A 20,000-nucleotide genomic window follows, 5' to 3' on the forward strand; every position below is an offset into this window, starting at 1 on the left:
ACCATGTTTTGGAAGCTTGAATTTCATGTCAATGGCCCCTGTGGGATTGTTCCATATGAATAGGGTTCCTTTTCTGAAAAATAATAATACACTTTTTGACAATTGGATTCAAGGATCCCTTCACACATTTCAGCTTTTTCTCCATAAACCGTTTTACTTCACAACTGCAGTACCACTCCATCCTCTCTTAGCTTGCTCTTTGATTCAATCTCAGATTCTCCTCACTATCATTAACTGAAACAGAATCATTTGTGTAGTCATGACCTTAATCTTACCGCGCAAATTTGCTGCTACCTCTCCCGTCCATCCATATATTTTTTCATCGTCCTCATCCATATACTATTCTACATATGCTTTCAGTTTATTTCACCAGTTTTATAGTTCTTCATTGGATGGGTGGGTAGAGTTCTCGGCTAGCACGCTGTTGGCTCAGCGTTCGACTCTCCGACCGGCTAATGGAGAATTAGAGGAATTTATTTCTGGTTATAGAAATTCATTTCTCGTCATAATGTGGTTCGGATTCCACAATAAGCTGTAGGTCCCGTTGCTAGGTAACCAGTTGGTTCTTAGCCACGTAAAAGAAATCTAATCCTTCGGGCCAGCTCTAGGAGAGCTGTTAATCAGCTCAGTGGTCTGGTTAAACTAAGATATACGAGTTAACCAGTTTCTGCAGCTTCTCTTCCTATCACCATTTACAACTCATTATAATCCGTAAACATCTTCTCTTCTGAATTCCATGCACAACTACCCTCTTATCTTAGCAGCTAGTATCTAGGCTATATATGCTTTTTCATTAGAGCACCAGTTCATTCAAGCAAAACGTCCCTTTTGTTAGGCAAAGTGTCGAATGTGCATTTTTAAAAATTTCTTGAGTTATCTTTGTCGACGGTGATTTGATCACCGACTTCGTGTTTCAGCGAAGTATCAAGTCTGTCTCTCTCACCATTCAGGACCTGATACTTTGCTGAAACAAGAAGTCAGTGATAAAATCATCTTTGTTACAATTACCCCAAGAATTTGAAAAAAAAGATAGAAATGCATATTCGACACTTCGTCAAAAAAGGGACAAAGTATTAAATAACCACGGAGAGATAACATGTCTATGGCCTACTGTATGAACAAACTTACTTATCCATTTTCTTTTTTTGGCCTCAAAAATTTTAAAAAAGATAGAAATGCATATTCGACACTCCGTCAAAAAAGGGACAAAATATTAAATAACCACGGAGAGATAACATGTATATGGCCTACTATATGAACAAACTTGCTTATCCATTATTTTTTTGCCTAAGTTTCCTCGTTGTTATAAGCGTAACATGCACGTTTTTGTTACATTTTACGCAACAAAATATAACCAAAAAATACAGCCTGTGAGAACATCCATAGATGTACGTATGGTCTGATATATTTGCAGATTTATGTAATCATTTTCCCCTTTCTCTTGCCACACGGGAAGCCTGTAAATAACCTTCATCCGTCCCCACTTTGGGAAGCATTCCTCTGGCTGCAATTCATATTTGCTCTGTTTTGAATTGTAGTTTTAGTTAATGGCTCTAAGAACAGCGTTGCTTTTAGCCTTTAGTTTTCTGTAAATGAAAACTGTTGAGATGGCATTGTGTGTCCGTCCGCACTTTTTTCTGTCTGCATTTTTTCTGTCCGCACTTTTCTGTACGCCCTCAGATCTTGAAAACTATTGAGGCTAGAGGGCTGCAAATTGGTATGTTGATCATCCACCCTCCAGTCATCAAATATACTAAATTGCAGCCTTCTAGCCTCAGTAGTTTTTATTTTATTTAAGGTTAAAGTTAGCCATGATCGTGCGTCTGGCTGAAAGTTTTATGGGCCGCGGCTCATACAGCATTATACTAAGACCACCTAAAGATATCTATTTCCGGTGCCTTGATTATACGTTGTACAGAAAACTCGATTGCGCCGAAGAAACTTTGGCGCATTCTGTACTTGTTAGTATTGATTCTCATAGTTTTTCTACATCACTACAAATTCTTTAGAAGTCAGATTTATTTTTTTGCAGCACCCGGTACTTCTCATTTAACTTACTGTCATTAGTGTTGACGTTGCTAGGTTGGTTTCGCATGGCTCTCATAGCATCATTGTTTGTTAACAGTAATTTTTGCAGTAAATTTGTTTTATTGCTTATATGGATTCTTATAACACCTATTCACATACCCATGTGCTTCTTCGCGAGTAAAAGAAGTTAATCTGTAGGTATATGGTTTAAGAAAAGAACTCATATTTGGAGAGCTTCGGCGCAAAACTGTGAAGGGGTTTGCAATGCCTTAGTTCTTTGTGGTTTTGTTCATCTTAAATGGTTTCCCACCTTGAGTGACCTTAGCCGTGTAACGCCGGTTGCTAAGTCAGTTTCATGACTTCATAATGATGACTTTTAATACTGATCTATTAATGTAAAAGTGACTTAGTAGCCGTGTCACAAAGAATATCTAAAAGCTCTTAAAAATTTTCATAGATATTAGACCTATCACACCATTCTTTCAAAAGTCTATTCCTGTTGGGTGAATCAGTCTCATAAATAGGATTTCTGGAGAACAATGATTATCTTACTATTTCTATGCATGCACCTTTATAAATCAATCAGAGTTTTTTTCCCGTTTTTTGCAATGTCCCTTCATTTAAGAGGCGAGTTCATCACCTCCTTCACTTTTTTTTTAATTACTTTTTACAACCATTTTTGGACGTAATCGTTACAAGCACATTTAAAATTTTTGTTCTGGTAATTATGGTGATAATTATAGCATGCGTCATGACCGGTTCCAGATGGTTACCTGTCATAAATAACTTGTGGCTTGCTGGAGTTGTAACATATGTGACGTAGCTGTCTTAATTTTGTTATTCTGGTAATGTGTCCAAAAGGAAATTAACCATTGAAAACATCTAATCTGAAGCTACACCAAATTTTTAATGATGTAATGAAAGTAAAAGTGAACGAATAGTTGGTTTAAATTAACTTGCCGTTATAGTAGAAAAGTTATGGACTTCAGTGTAATGGCACCCATAAATAAACTGCTGTAAAATGCTCATTTAAACCTAAAAATGCAATGACGCATTTGAATCCCGCAGTAATATAAAATGTGGGCTACTTGCATCTATTAAAAGAGAACATTCATGTGATTTCAGGTGCGGTTTTGTCAAGTTACAAGCACTCGCTTAGTAGTGGTAAAACATGATATAAAAATAACAGTGATATGATTCATAAGACATGATGACATCTGTATAGATGTCGTTATCTCTCTCTCTCTCTCTCTCTCTCTCTCTCTCTCTCTCTCTCTCTCTCTCTCTCTCTCTTAAAGATGCATGCCCCGGGGAGAATGATACTGCAGGTAAATGCTTCAGAAACTATTTTCCTTCACGAGCCTTTTTCTTCATGGTTATTATTTATCTTATTTTTTTTTTTTTACTTGGTAAGCTCCTTGAGCTAAGAAGAAGACGTTGGTTACACAAGTGATTATAACATCTGGCCTCGCGAAGGCCAAAGACTTCTTTCATTACGCCAAGTCTTTTCTACGTGTTTGGCATAATATATAATATATATATATATATATATATATATATATATATATATATATATATATATATATATATATATATACATATAAAATGTACAGTATATATATATATATTGTGTATATATATGTGTGTGTGTGTGTGTGTGTTATTTTCAGTACGATGCTTCTTTCCTCTGCAGTGCGTCCCGTTGTATTTTATCTATGCATATATTAAATTGCTTTATCACTGTGCCCTGTGTGCGTGATAAACGTGCAAATATGATCATATTTGTTATCTCTGTTGGTTTCCCTCGTACATTATTCATTTGTATTGCCTACGGAATTGTATTGTTTATCACCGTTTGAATGCTTTATTATTTTGGGTGTTGCGTCTATACACGTTTGTTCACTGTATTGTTACATTAATTTATTTTGTGTGTTTTCTTTATTGCATTTCATCACGAATGTCTCATTAGTTGTCAATGGTTTTTTGTGGGCTTCAACATCTCAGGCGTCTGCGCAATTGAGAGAGGAGAGAGCAGTCGTCCTGATGCTGAGGAAAATGATAGAGAAACGAGGAATGAGGAAGGAAGAGAAAGTTAAATGAAATTGCAGTGGGTGAAAATCGAGGCAGAATGATAACTGCTTTATCTCGGCGTTTCCATTCATTCTGAAAGTGCGCAATATCGACTCTTCCTCAATTATAAATTTTTCTTATTACTTTTTTTATGTCTTTCAAAATTAAAAATAAATAATTTGTGGCTTTCAGAGCACAACAGTGAAGGCACGAAAATCATAATTTTTTAAATGTTCTCTTAAATTGTTTTAAATTATATTCTCTTTTAAACTATATATTCTTTTAAATTATATTCTAAATGATATTCTCTTTTAAGCTATATTGTCTTTTAAAATGTATTTTCTTTTAAATTATATTTTAAATTATAGTCTCTTTTAAACATATATTCTCTTTTAATTCTCTTTTAAACTGTATTGGCTTTTGAATTATATTTTCTTTTAAATTATATCCTCTTTTAACTTATATTTTAAATTATATTATCATTTAAACTATATTTTTTTTAAATTATATTTTAAATTATATTCTCTTTTAAGCTATATTTTCTTTTAAATTATATTTTAAATTATATTCTCTTTTAAACTTATCGCTGGCTGCTAACCCCTCACCATTTTAGAATGAATATACCAGCGCCCGCTCAGACATGGAATTTATATACAGTATACTAGCTTCATGAAAATGCAATGTTAGTCACGCATTGTCAGTTTAAAGTGAATTTAATAGTCCTTTGTTGTCTGTTGAAGAAGAGTAGAAAATATGCAGGAAATATTTTCACGTTTATTTCACAGGCTTCTGAAAACATGCGAGTGTAGTTCACTCTTATTTGTTCTGCAACGTTTTTAAAGAGGAAAATGTTTGGTTAAACATTGTACGATACAAAAGAGAATGTATGACGGTTCGTGCAACAGATAGGATGAAAAACCAGTAGAGTAAAAGATCGCTGAAATGAAATAAAAACTTTGATAATTAAAGGCGATGAAACCATGATAATGTCAGTGAGGAATTAAAAAGCTTGCATAACAAGAAAAAGCATTAAATTCAGATTTAGTCGAACTTTAAGTCGATGCTTAACTTTTACGAAATATATATTCATAATAACGAAACAAATGCTTGGTAAGCATTTTATTGAAAAATTACATATAAGCTGCCAATTTTGGGAGATTGGATATTCTTAATATTCGTGAAATATTAGGAATGATGATAACAGAGATCGGTAAATATTCGTGTAAGAATGAGATCCAAGCTCCTAATATTTATGAAGAATTAGGAAATAGTAAGTTCTTCAGAAAAACGATATAACCTATGAGCAAAAATGAAATAAAATACCTGTTTAATGACTGCAGGAAATAAATTCTCTTAAAGATAAACCGCAGTAAGCCCTTTAGGAAACGGTAATAGCGAATCGGTGGTATATGAGAAGACAAAAAATTAACGAAGCAAAGAGCATTAATATGTCTAAATTCACTAAACTAAAGAACGGAAAGTATCATTGTTCAGTCGCGCTCCTCAGTGCAGTCTGGCGATGATGTTATTTAAGAAGTGACTCATGTGACGGATTTATTCAGCTGTGGTGTTGTATTGAAGGGTTGGGGCGGGGGGAGGGGAGGGGAGGGAGGGGAGGGGGAGGGAGGAACAGGTGACGAAGGGGAAGCAGACAGGGGAGATTTGGAGGGGGGGAGGGGTTGCGCGCGAGGGGAGGTGTGGTCTTTAAATGAATGAGGGAGAGCCTCTCCTACAGCGAGGCTGGGGATGAGGGTCTGTACTGTTACTGCCAAGGGGAGGGAGGGGGGTCCATTTTCTTCGAGTGTTTGTGTCAGTAAACATTTTAATGTAAACGCGAGATATTATCAAATAATGTGCGCTGATATATTCGAAATGATTATTAAATATACACTAACATAAAATAATGATAACTTTATTTAGCGAATATTAAAGGAAGAACTTTCACTGATTGAAGGGAACTGGATTGTATTTCATTTCCTAAATTTTATAAATGGTTTATTCACTTCCTTACTCTATGCTGGTTTGAGAACATAAATAGATAGAAATATAAAAGAATTAAGTAAGAAAATTACTGGCGAGTAAACTTCCTAATTACAAAAGCATTTTTAAGAGAAGGAATTTACATTTCTCACTCGCAAATATTCCCAACGGTCTATTCAGCAAGTCTGCGTTTTGCTTTTTCGTTTTTATGACCGAACCAGACGAGCCACGCATGCGCTGAATGGAGGCGTGTTGATAGTTATCACTTGACGAGAGGCTTTGAATTGCCGTAGACGTCGAATATCTGTTAATCGACCTATTCCTCGCGCCGTAATTCGACCTGCAGGTGACACCTGACCCGTGAGATGATGTAACGATTTATAATTACGAATTTGTTCGTCAGTGTTACAATTATTCCTTAATTTTCATCGGTGATTCTATAAAGAGATTTTAGGAATGATTAATTTGATTTAGGGTAACATTCAAGTTGGGAGTATAGTTATTTTAACTCCCTCCTTTTCTCAATTTTGAACAAAACGCATAAATTACTATGATATTTTTGTATTAATTGTTTTCATCTATTCAGGGAATATGTGCAAGAATGTATTCTCAATATTATTATCTTCATTCTGACCTCGAAAAATTCCATACATGAGCTTTAGAACAAAACCTAAAAGAATTATGACACAGTTTCCTGTTCATAGGTAAACACATATTTTTGGAAAGTAGAAACAAAGAAATATTATTATAAATTTTTAATGATGATTGAACAACTCATATCTGTGAGTAATGAGAATGAATGGAATTTTTGTGACTCACTTACGATTGGCTTTGGCGATCACTCTAACTTTCTTGATTGAGTTGTGTCGGCAAGCTGGTATTTCGCAGAAAGTTCTGCAATATGTACATAGAGAGAGAGAGAGAGAGAGAGAGAGAGAGAGAGAGAGAGAGAGAGAGAAGCACCACGTAGCCTCCTCGTAGTGCTAATATTTCACGTATGCAAGTGTTGCAGTATACGTAATATTATATATATACATACATATATATATTATATGTATATATACATATATATATATTATATACGTATATACACATATATAATATATACATATTATATGTATATATATATATATATATATATATATTATATATACGTATATAGAGAGAGAGAGAGAGAGAGAGAGAGAGAGAGAGAGAGAGAGAGGAGAGGGGAACACAGTAGATATAATATAATATTTCACGCATGCAATATATATATATATATATATACATACAGTATATATATATATTATATATATATATATATATATATATATATATATATATATATATATATATATATATATATATATATATATATATATACTTATATACATATATATAATATACACACACACGCATATATATATATCGAGAGAGAGAGAAAGAGAGAGAGAGAAAAGCACCACGTAGCCATCTCACGGCACATTGCATTCCGTTGCACGTTGTGTCTGGATGATGATTGACGTCGAGTGTGCAGTAGACGAGGGTCAGGGGGCAATGATATGATTTTGTTCTCTGTTCTGAAGCGATTGGCTCCTTCTCTGTCGAAGAGAACATCGGAGATGTCTAGAAGAATAATATTCGTTTCAGCCTTTTTTATTTATTATTCTTTTCTACATTCTTTTTAACCACCATGATCAATTCTTTTTTCGGTCATAATTTGGTCTTTAAAATGCTTTCCCTCAAGTGAAAGGAACAGGTCTGGAGCATTGAATAAAATCCTGTTTAGAATTTTGAGTAGTATTAAATATGCACACTGAACATGTGCTCATATAATGGATATGTGCATGCATGCAAAAGTGTATAAACATATATATATGTATATATATACATTTATATATCTGTGTATGTATACATACACATATATGTATGAACATGTCACCATTATGATAAACTCCATCACGCAAATCAATAAAATTGAATTTAAGGTTATTTTTCCAATCATAGCACATCAACAGATATTGAAGAGCGGTGTATGGTACTAGTGATATCAAGGTTATATAAGTGATATAGTGTGTAGTAAGTGTTTGTTTTAATGAATGGAAAGCACTGCTTGTGCACCAGTTATATATATATATATATATATATATATATATATATATATATAGAGAGAGAGAGAGAGAGAGAGAGAGAGAGAGAGAGAGAGAGAGAGAGAGAGAGAGAGAGAGAGATGGTATAAATACTTACTCCTACATTGTTACACAGGCAGTGCTTTCCATTCATTAAAAGAAACATTTACTACACACTATAATACTTATATAACCTTGATATCACTAGTACTATACACCGCCCTTCTGACTGTTGATGATGAAAATTGACGTCGTGATGGAGTTTATTATAATGGTGACATTTTCATCAACAAATTTGCGATGGTAGACTGAAACGATTGAGTTTATAGAATGCTCGTCGAAATATTGTTTAGAAATGACATCGATGTGGGAATGGATGAATAGATGTATATTGAAAATTATTGATAAAGTGGAAGAAAAAGTAGGCTATAAACCAAAAAACTGGAGAGGAAGCAATTGTGGTACCGGCCTCTTTGTAACAACAGATATTGCACAGTCACATAACGAAGATGACTTTAGATTTAACAACGAAGTATTGTATATATTTATGTGGTTTGTGCAAAAGAGCTTTAGCTTTATACCAAGACACACTCAGGTAGCGCAATCACCATTAACAAAGGAAAAGTTCCACGTGGCTATCATCTCACAGAAGCCATACTGGCGATCTGACAGACGAGAACTGGTTTCAAAGTGTTTCGGAGAGTGAATGTTAGGCAGAGTTTAGAATACATTAGCGGAGTGAAGCGAAGGAGCTGCAGTTATAGCTTCCTTTAGGGGAGGATGAGTATATTTCTTTAAAAGCAAAGGTTAACAAAAAAAGAAAAAATAGAGGGCAAAGTACAGCAGCCAGTTCTTAGAAGATTCAGTCAAGAATTTTTCACCTCTATGCTGGTCATGTGCCCCGTTTTTAGAAGATTCAGTCAAGAATTTTTCACCTCTGTGCTGGTCATAATTTTGAAGATTCAGTCAAGAATTTTTCACCTCTATGCTGGTCATGCCCCAATTTTAGAAGAAGTCAAGAATTTTTCACCTCTATGCTGGTCATGTGCCCCGTTTTTAGAAGATTCAGTCAAGAATTTTTCACTTCTATGCTGGTCATTTGCCCCATTTTTAGAAGATTCAGTCAAGAATATTTCACTTCTATGCTGGTCATGTGCCCCGTTTTTAGAAGATTCAGTCAAGAATTTTTCACTTCTATGCTGGTCATGTGCCCCAATTTCAGAAGATTCAGTCAAGAATTTTTCACTTCTGTGCTGGTCATGTGCCCCGTTTTTAGAAGATTCAGTCAAGAATTTTTCACTTATATGCTGGTCATATGCCCCAATTTTAGAAGATTCAGTCAAGAATTTTTCATATATCATGTGCCCCATTTTTAGAAGATTCAGTCAGAACTCTATGCTGGTCATGTGCCCCATTTTTAGAAGATTCAGTCAAGAATTTTTCACTTCTATGCTAGTTATTATTTTAGAAGATTCAGTCAAGAATTTTTCACCTCTATGCTGGTCAAATCAATTTTAGAAGATTTGAATTTTTCACCTCTATGCTGGTCATGTGTCCCGTTTTTAGAAGATTCAGTCAAGAATTTTTCACTTCTATGCTGGTCAGATAGTTTTAGAAGATTCAGTCAATAATTTTTCACCTGTATGCTGGTCATGTGCCCCATTTTTAGAAGATTCAGTCAAGAATTTTTCACTTCTATGCTGGTCATGTGCCCCGTTTTTAGAAGATTCAGTCAAGAATATTTCATATATTTTAGAAGATTCAGTCAAGAATTTTTCACCTCTATGCTGGTTTGCCCCAATTTTAGAAGATTCAGTCAAGAATTTTTCACCTCTATGCTTTGTGTCCCGTTTTTAGAAGATTAGTCAAGAATTTTTCATATGCTGGTATGCCCCAGTTTTAGAAGATTCAGTCAATAATTTTTCACCTGTATGCTGGTCATGTGCCCCATTTTTAGAAGATTCATCAAGAATTTTTCACTTCTATGCTGGTCATGTGCCCCGTTTTTAGAAGATTCGGTCAAGAATATTTCACTTCTATGCTGGTCATGTGCCCCAGTTTTAGAAGATTCAGTCAAGAATTTTTCACTTCTATGCTGGTCATGTGAGTTTTTAGAAGATTCAGTCAAGAATATTTCACTTCTATGCTGGTCAGAGAGAGTTTTAGAAGATTCAGTCAAGAATTTTTCACCTGTATGCTGGTCATGTGCCCCAATTTTAGAAGATTCAGTCAAGAATATTTCACTTCTATGCTGGTCATGTGCCACGTTTTTAGAAGATTCGGTCAAGAATATTTCACTTCTATGCTGGTCATTCGTTTTTAGAAGAAAAGAAACATTTACTTCTACTGGTCTATAATTTTATATAACAGTCTTTTGATTTATCACCTCTATGCTGGTCATATGCCCCATTTTTAGAAGATTCAGTCAAGAATTTTTCACTTCTATGCTTTAGTGATTTTTAGAAGATTCAGTCAAGAATTTTTATGCTGGTCATGTGCCCCAATTTTAGAAATTTCAATTTTTCACCTCTTGCTGGTCATGTCCCGTTTTGATTGGAATTTTTATTATAATGGTGACGTTTTTTCAGTCAACAAACTTTTGCTGGATGCCCCAATTTTAGAAGATTCAGTCAAGAAACCTCTATGCTTGTCATGTGTCCGTTTTTAGAAAGAATGCTTCTATGCTGGAAATATTTTTAGAAATTCAGTCAAGAATTTTTCATCGATGCTGGTCATGGATTTTTAGAAGATTCATCAAGAATTTTTCACTTCTATGCTGGTCATGCCCCAGTTTTGAAGAAATATTTCACTTGATGCTAAAGAGGAAGAATATTTCAAAGTCAGACTAGTTTTAAATTCAGTCAAAAAACTCTATGCTGGTCATGTGCCCCAATTTTAGAAGATTCAGTCAAGAATATTTCACTTCTATGCTGGTCATGTTTGTTTTTAACAACAAGATATTTCACTTCTATGCTGGTCACGTTTTTAAAGAAGATGACTTCTATTAGATTTAACAAGAAGATTGTCAAGAATTTTTATTTATGCTGGTCATGGCCCCATTTTAGAAGATTCAGTCAAGAAAACTTCTATGCTAGTTATGTTATTTTATTCAGTCAAGAATTTTTCACTCTATGCTGGTATGTGCCCCAATTTTAGAAGATTCAGAACAATGCTGGTCATGTGTCCCGTTTTTTAGAAATGAAGAATTTTTCACTTTATGCTGGTCATGTGCCCCGTTTTTGAAGATTCAGTCAAGAATATTTCACTTCTATGCTGGTCATTAACAAAGATTCAGTCAAGAATTTTTCACCTCTATGCTGGTCATCATCTCGTTTTTAGAAGATTCAGTCAAGAATTTTTCACTTCTATGCTGGTCTGCATTTTAGAAGATTATCAAGAATTTTTCACCTTTGCTGGTCAGTGCCCCATTTTTGAAGATTCAGTCAAGAATTTTTCACTTCTATGCTGGTCAAAGTTTTAGAAGATTCAGTCAAAATAAAATGCTGGTCATGTGGGTTTTTAGAAGATTCAGTCAAGAATATTTCACTTCTATGCTGGTCATGTGCCCCAGTTTTAGAAGATTCAGTCAAGAATTTTTCACCTCTATGCTGGTCATGTGCCCCAATTTTAGAAGATTCAGTCAAGAATTTTTCACTTCTATGCTGGTCATGTGCCCCATTTTTAGAAGATTCAGTCAAGAATTTTTCACCTCTATGCTGGTCAGTTTTGTCAGCCCCAATTTTAGAAGATTCAGTCAAGAATTTTTCACTTCTATGCTGGTCATGTGCCCGTTTTTAGAAGATTCGGTCAAGAATATTTCACTTCTATGCTGGTCATTTAGAAGATTCAGTCAAGAATTTTTCACTTCTATGCTGGTCATTTGCCCCATTTTTAGAAGATTCAGTCAAGAATTTTTCACTTCTATGCTGGTCATGTGCCCCATTTTTAGAAGATTCAGTCAAGAATTTTTCACTTCAATTTTAGAAGATTCAGTGCTATGCTGGTCATGTGCCCCAATTTTAGAAGATTCAGTCAAGAATTTTTCACTTCTATGCTGGTCATGTGTCCCCAGTCAAGAATTTTTTAGAAGATGGTCAGTCAAGAATTTTTCACTTCTATGCTGGTCATGTGCCCCATTTTTAGAAGATTCAGTCAAGAATTTTCACCTCTATGCTTTTCATGTGCCCCATTTTTAGAAGATTCAGTCAAGAATTTTTCACTTCTATGCTAGTTATGTGCCCCAATTTTAGAAGATTCAGTCAAGAATTTTTCACCTCTATGCTGGTCATGTGCCCCAATTTTAGAAGATTAGAAGATGCTGGTCATGTGCCCCAATTTTAGAAGATTCAGTCAAGAATTTTTCACCTCTATGCTGGTCATGTGTCCCGTTTTTAGAAGATTCAGTCAAGAATTTTTCACTTCTATGCTGGCTGGCCCCAGTTTTAGAAGATTCAGTCAAGAATTTTCACCTCTATGCTGGTCATGTGTCCCGTTTTTAGAAGATTCAGTCAAGAATTTTTCACTTCTATGCTGGTCATGTGCCCCAGTTTTAGAAGATTCAGTCAATAATTTTTCACCTGTATGCTGGTCATGTGCCCCATTTTTAGAAGATTCAGTCAAGAATTTTTCACTTCTATGCTGGTCATGTGCCCCGTTTTTAGAAGATTCAGTCAAGAATATTTCACTTCTATGCTGGTCATGTGCCCCAGTTTTAGAAGATTCAGTCAAGAATTTTTCACCTCTATGCTGGTCATGTGCCCCAATTTTAGAAGATTCAGTCAAGAATATTTCACTTCTATGCTGGTCATGTGCCCCGTTTTTAGAAGATTCGGTCAAGAATATTTCACTTCTATGCTGGTCATGTGCCCCAGTTTTAGAAGATTCAGTCAATAATTTTTCACCTCTATGCTGGTCATGTGTCCCCCGCCCGCCTCCCCTTTTTTTTTAGATCGATAGCTTGAAGAACAGTCATACCTGTTAGGTGGATGATTTTCAGTGCTATCAAAATTTTCCGGAAGATATTGTTTGTTTTATATCACTCTTTTGTGCTGTAAAAAATTATACCAACTTGTCATGGGCTTTGGAAATTCATCTCATGGTCTATTGAGTTTACACTTTTGTATGGTGTAAATGTTAGGAAAAATTTAACTTTCTATATTTCACCTAACAAGTAGGCATGGACTTTGGTTATGCAGAATAAGATTTTGATAAGCTCCTCAAGTCTGTAAATCTTGTTGTAAGTATAAAAGGCTCTTATTTCCATTTAATATCCTTTGTACTTTCTCGAAAATTCTGATAACAGCTGAAGACTGGGGAACCTACTGATAATTAAAAAGTTCCAAGAAGAGAATAAAAAGCAAGATAACGGAAAAATATCTGAAAACTCACTGGCAACTGCTCCCATCACCCGGACGCAGAAGATTTGTTTGGTGGTAATGCATCTTAGCCACCTGGCATTTAAGGGTTGAATGGGCAGTGAATGAAAAAAAAAGAAGGTTTGAGACAGATGTAGATGTTGAACCTGGATCACTGGGATCCTCAAGAGAAAATTTATTGGCGTCAAAACTTCCAGGGTCATTGATGCCGTTATATTAACTGAGAGAAGAGACTGGAAAAGAATTGCCACTTTTCCAGGACAACCAATTACAGGTCCATCAGGATTGATTGAATCCCTCAGATCTGAGAATGAACAAAAGTTGAATTTGCAGTTATTGGAATTCTATGGCGAGGGAATAACATTTGAGTTATTCGGAGGTTTGAGTTAATCATAGTATGGGAAAACTTTCTTCTTTCAGGTAAAGAAGTAGTGAAGCGTTTGTTTAAGTGGGTTTGAAAGAGTATAAGCAGTAACACTATATCTGTCTATCATACACACGCACACACACACACATATATACATACGTGTGTGTGTGTGTTTGTGAATATGTCATATTTTATATATGCAATGCACGGACATAATTTTATTTTATTTACGTGCATATGTGCATATGTTTATGTTTAAGCAAGCATCATACCCTACTGAGTATACCATCGCTTTGTCCAATGACAGCGTGAATTGCCTCAAGGATAACATGTAATACTTTACACACAATGGATATCAACTTATTTTATCTCAAGTTCATGCGTCGAATGTAAGGGTACCTATGGTGCCTATTTGGCTCGTAGCTTTCTATCAGATAAGTATAAGCTGTACTTTAATGCTATATATGTGAGCTCTAACCTGGCATCTCTCTCTCTCTCTCTCTCTCTCTCTCTTTCAGTTTTCCCCACGCTTATGTATATTTATATTTGAAGAAGAACATAACGCTTACATACACAGAGGTCCCGTGACAGATTTATTGAAGTGTCTTCTCCAGTCACCTCAGATTATTGTGTAATGATGTTGTCCTGATCTGTTTGCCCTTTGTAAACTAAAAAATCTTGGTTCATTTTGATGCTTTCGGACGAGGTTTAGACCTTGCTTTCGAGGATCCTAAAAATACGGATGAAGGTATAAGTTTCGAAACAGTCTCAGCGGGTGGTTCACTCGTCCGATTCCGAAGAGACTTATTTCCGCCGTGTCACGGTGTACGTGTGTGTCCGTTGGCATTCAAACTGGGCGATGACGTCAGCGCCCGCGCTGGGAGCTGATCTCTGACATGTAAGCTGTATGGCTTATGCGCTGTCCCTAGAGGTAGAAAATAATAAAATAACATTGCTGGAGAAAGAGTAAATGTTAAGAAATCATACGACGGCGAAAAATAATATAAGAAGGATTAAACTGCCGTCACCAAGCCTTTGCAAAAGCGATTTTGAGGTCACCTTGATTCCCGTGATCTAGCATACGCTCGTCTTGTCAGGTTAACTGCTTATTTTGGTGACACTTGCACGAGCTGACATAAGTGCTTGATGGTGCATGCTTGTAATAGCCACTTCCTTCGAATTTATACACAACGTGAGGGCTGGCATGTAACCGGCACACGAGCTTGTTATCGAAGCTTTTTCCATATTTATTTATTCAACTCTTGTCCTTCAAGACAGGGTTTCAATTAACTTGTTTATAATTTGGTTATACGCTCTTAATTTGTTCATAATTATCACTTGTTTTCTGTTCAAACTTTTGCTGCGAATCCACTTTTCTCTGACCTACCATTTCGAAGCCAGCAAAGCATTTTTCTTATAGGCCTACGTGAGAGCAACCTTAAATGGTGGGTGCCAAGTGGTAGGTTTCATTGTTTTATTACTCTAGACAGCAATTAATTTCTTTCCAAACTATTAAAAAAGAAGCCACAGGAAATATAACTTAGAAGTGAAGTTAACTTCGGACAGAAAACGTTAGGGAATAAAACTTAGAACTGATGAAATGAAACTAAACCGTTACATCATCAACAATTGTAGAATAAAATTGAAAATGCAAAGCAGATTGAAAAAGCCAGGGAACCAGAAATCAAAATGACTAAGCCGATATAAGATGTTCAGTAACTTAAATTAGAACTGTGATGTAATTTTAATACAAAACATACAGAAAACGCATAAACAAAATGCTACGGAACTGAACGTATTGAGGGGAAGGATTTTATACAAAAAGTAATTATTATTATTATGATGATTATTATTATTTCATTTATTATTATTAGTTTCTTATGGAATTTTTATTATTATTATTATTATTATTATTATTATTATTATGCATAAAGAGCTATATTATTATTAATTATTATTATTATTATTATTATTATTATTATTATTTAGTCATAAAGAACTACATTCTTATGAACCTAGCCGGAGCTTGGGTAGCAAGTTTCCACTGGATAAAATGCCCCTACTTGAAGTAAAGAAGACAAGTAAGGTAGAAGAATAAGGGATTAAATTCGCGTGTGGTTAAAAAAATAACGATAAAAAGTTGTTAATGCATGTCCTCAATAATGAATTAAAAGAATAATAAATAAAGAGCGAAAACCTATTAAGCTGCTTATCGAAGAACTTGATGCTAATTGCTCTCATTAACTTCGGAAAGTGTGCAATGGTTGCCATAGCCTCATTAGTTGCTCTCCTCGATCCGTTTTAATTGACCTGAATTTCCCACACCAGTGAAACTAAAACTTCCCTAATTTCAGTTGGCATCCAAAAAACGCAGATAATTTCCCGCTACAACTTATCATTTCCAGAGCGTGGGTTTTCATGTATAGGCCTAAAATGTCTAAATAGCTAGTGAATCTCCTTTCTCCATTATTTTGGATTTTTTCCCACCCACAGAATTTTTTTTTTTATTTTGTATAAAATTCAGCAAGGCAAGTCTTCCATTTCACGATACAGAATTATTAAGCATTGACGTGCATTCTACTCTTACAAAGATTCTCATGAAAGACGCGATAGTATTTTCGTCCTTCAAACTGGCACCATATGCTCACTATTAGTTTTCTGTAAAAGAAAACTATTGTGCCGGCTTTGTCTGTCGTCCGCATTTATTCTGCCCGCCCTCAGATCTTAAAACTACTGAGGCTAGAGGACTGCAAATTGGTATGTTGATCATCCACCCTCCAATCATCAAACATACCAAATTGCAGCCCTCTAGCCTGAGTAGTTCTTATTTTATATAAGGTTAAAGTTAGCCACGATCGTGCTTCTGGCAACGATATAGGATAGGCCACCACCGGGCCGTGGTTAAAGTTTCACGAGCCGCGGTTCATACAATATTATACCGAGACCACCGAAAGATAGATCTATTTTTGGTGGCCTTGATTATACGCCGTAGCGGCTGTACAGAAAACTCGATGGCGCCGAAGAAATTTCGGCGCATTTTTTACTTGTTTTTAATTAGGCTTAAAAGAGGCCGTGGAACTAGTGGAACTATGCGTCTCCAATTAAGTCTTTTCACTTAATGGTGGTTTTTATGAACAGAAATTTTGGTGCAGCATAGGGACTGTATACAGCTGTTTCAACAGATTAGTAGGTTAGCCTAGGTGGCCGTGATTAGCCTCAGAACCCACTTATTAGCCTATACGGATCACGGTGAAACCGTTATGGTAAGCCTCATTAAGACGAAAGGCATGATCTGGTTGGGGTTTGTGGATAAAGTATTGACATTTTGGAATTCGGTCCGTGGAGATTTCATTACTTTAATTATCAGTTCCACAACCTCGTACCGAATGTCTGTTTTAAAGTAGAATGGGAGAAAAGATAGGAATTCCCTTGGTGAAAGAACTAATAATATTATCACAAATGTTACGTTGCCATGACTTTTACAGTAAGGGTTGGACTTGTTAGCAACATATTTTTACCTACCAAAGCATTTGCTCCTCAAGCATAACGATGTGGAATTCACAATGATTTATAAGCAAGTGTCATCCCTCAAATCCTCGACGTCATTGGAAAAGCGGTTTATAAAACACATCAGATTTTATTTCGTATCTCCACTGCGTCCAAAGTAAACCTAAAACAACAAACTCGAAGTCCCATAACCGTATGACATCGAGATGATGATGGAAACTCTAGGCAGAGACTTTTAATTTTTAATTTTTTAGCAACCTTAATGCCACTGGTACAGCGGCCACTTGTGTTTAAGCTTAGGACCGTGGCACACTTTTAAGTGGCACCTTCCTTGCAAGGGTGTAATAAATTTTATGAGGGTGTAATTTGCAAACACTATCCCAGAGAAAAATCGAGCTCCAAAGATCGTTAAGATAGGCACATAAAAATTCTGGCATTTCTATGGTAAGCAGTACATACCATAGCACAAACTCTAATCGCAAATCGCTTACAGAAGTAGGCCTACGTGTCGGTTCAACGGTCAGCTGCTTTAATTAAGAAGACAAGCAACATGATTCTGTCGACAAGACCCTGGAAATCAGATAAGATCGACCAAGACACTCATTGTTACCAGCATTGTTTTGAACCAAAACCATTGTCGTTTGAAAAGGGGCAGTAGCAATTTCCTGTTCTCGCTTCGATTTGTTGACACACACACACACACACACACACACACACACACACACACACACACACACATGTGTACTGATGGATAAGTAGGGAGAAGACAAAAAGGTATTAAATTATCAGCAATAATATCCATCCTCCGCGCACCGGAGCCAGAGAATGAAAAGCCTCCCGTTGAATTCCCGCAAACCACCTGGCAACTCGGAAGAGAAACCGGAAGGGCTTTAACCTCTGTGGGGGAGATGTTTTGAACTTAAGTGAGAGAGAGAGAGAGAGAGAGAGAGAGAGAGAGAGAGAGAGAGAGAGAGAGAGAGAGAGAGATGAACAGTATCCCTGTTTCTTTATCATGTGTTTTCTAACTAGTCTTGGCCTCATTTACTTTCAAACGAGTATTTATTCACTGATTATTTATATATCACTGTGACGATATAAGTTTTGTTTATACAGTAAATGGACTCTAATTTTTTTATCTATTAATAAATGTAAATTATATCAAACTTTGTTTATATTCTAATGCTTGTTTATTTTCATGCAGTTAAGTATTGTTGCACAGCATCAGTCACCAAATTCAAGTCTTTGTTTGTTTGTTTTTGTCGTAACTTCCGCCACAATCAGAAACCTGTTGTTATTTTCCTTGTCCAAACTTTCGCGCTTCCCTGTCACCATTAATGCCCCCTCCCCTACCTCCTGCTTAGTAAAGGGCTGCTATAATTTGCCCGTCATGACGTCACGGACTGTTGCTTCATACTTTTTTTTGACACTCCCGTGTCGAAAGTGTTGGCCATTGTCTGTTTATTATTATTATTATTATTATTATTATTATTATTATTATTATTATTGTATGTTACATGATAATAGTATTTTCTTGTTTACACTTTCGATGCATATTGATGTCTGCAGTAGTTTTCAAACTGTTCGCTGGTACGCCAAAAGTAATGAGCAATATTTTCTCATTTTAAGTTAGCAGTTAGATATGGAATAAATCCGTCCGGCTGTGTAAGATGATAAAGTGCTCGAATTTTAACGAGGTGGATGATAGCGAGAGAGAACTGCACACGCATAAACAAACGCATCATACGTCTGGCATGGACGTACTTTCTGTAAGCCCCTTTAAACTGTCCTCCACATGAGCTGAGTATTTTCTATTTTAGAATACACCATAAGTGCCTTACGAGTGGAATCGTTTTTAAGAACATGTGAATGGGCTTCCTAGTGTTAACCTGAATGGGGGCATATTTGTAAAGGTCAGTGGTGTGTGGCAACAAGATCCGATATTTAGACCATAGTGCTGGGCTGAGAGTTGCCTACTGAGCGAGTGTGGCAGGAGAGCGGGAGACGACCAGAGATAAAAACGAACCCTCCTGATCTCTGTTACTGGAAGTCGGCTCGTTCCACTCCATTCGAGTTTGTGAGCACAGGTGCCACTTAAAAGTGTGCCACGGTCCCCACCACACCTGCATCTACACCTGTTTGAGGGTCAGCATTAATCTGTTCCCTGAGCTAGTCGAGCAACCAACCCCGCCGATTTTGCATTTTCTGTGTTGTGATTAAAATCTCTCCCAACCCCCTCCCATCATGATGTGGTGAGAATCCGAAGAGGGGAAGGGAAAAGGCCTCGGGAGGTGGATTGTGGTGGCGGTGGTGAAGTTCTGTAATGGAAAATAGTGCCGTGGTGAAGAGGACATCTCGATGGATTGTGGTGGTGCGGCTGTTCTATGGAGAGGAGTTGGATGTGGGTCTAGATTACACATTTCGCCACACTGGAGCGATCGCTGCCAAGCATAGTGGTAAGTAACAGGTTCCTTTGAACCAATAATTTAAGTTTATACATTATGTAAATTAATAGTATCTAAATATTTATGATTCAAGTAGGTTAAGTGCTGAATGGTGATGCAT

At 36.1% G+C, this 20,000-nt stretch overlaps 1 protein-coding gene across 19 annotated transcripts in view; it reads left to right on the forward strand.

The window, feature by feature from the left end:
* The window catches only part of LOC136851609 (uncharacterized), a 318,348-nt gene that overhangs the window by 9,876 nt on the left and 288,472 nt on the right, over nt 1–20,000 (forward strand). For all 19 annotated transcript variants that reach the window (XM_067125941.1, XM_067125979.1, XM_067125982.1 and 16 more), the window contains exon 2: nt 19,065–19,891. Coding sequence is in view for 18 of the 19 variants with exons in the window: in XM_067125979.1 (XP_066982080.1) it covers nt 19,759–19,891 (133 nt within the window). In the remaining variant the exon portion in view is untranslated. The remainder of the gene's footprint in view (nt 1–19,064; nt 19,892–20,000) is intronic.

Source organism: Macrobrachium rosenbergii, chromosome 23, assembly GCF_040412425.1.
Source record: "Macrobrachium rosenbergii isolate ZJJX-2024 chromosome 23, ASM4041242v1, whole genome shotgun sequence".
Lineage (NCBI taxonomy): Eukaryota > Metazoa > Arthropoda > Malacostraca > Decapoda > Palaemonidae > Macrobrachium > Macrobrachium rosenbergii.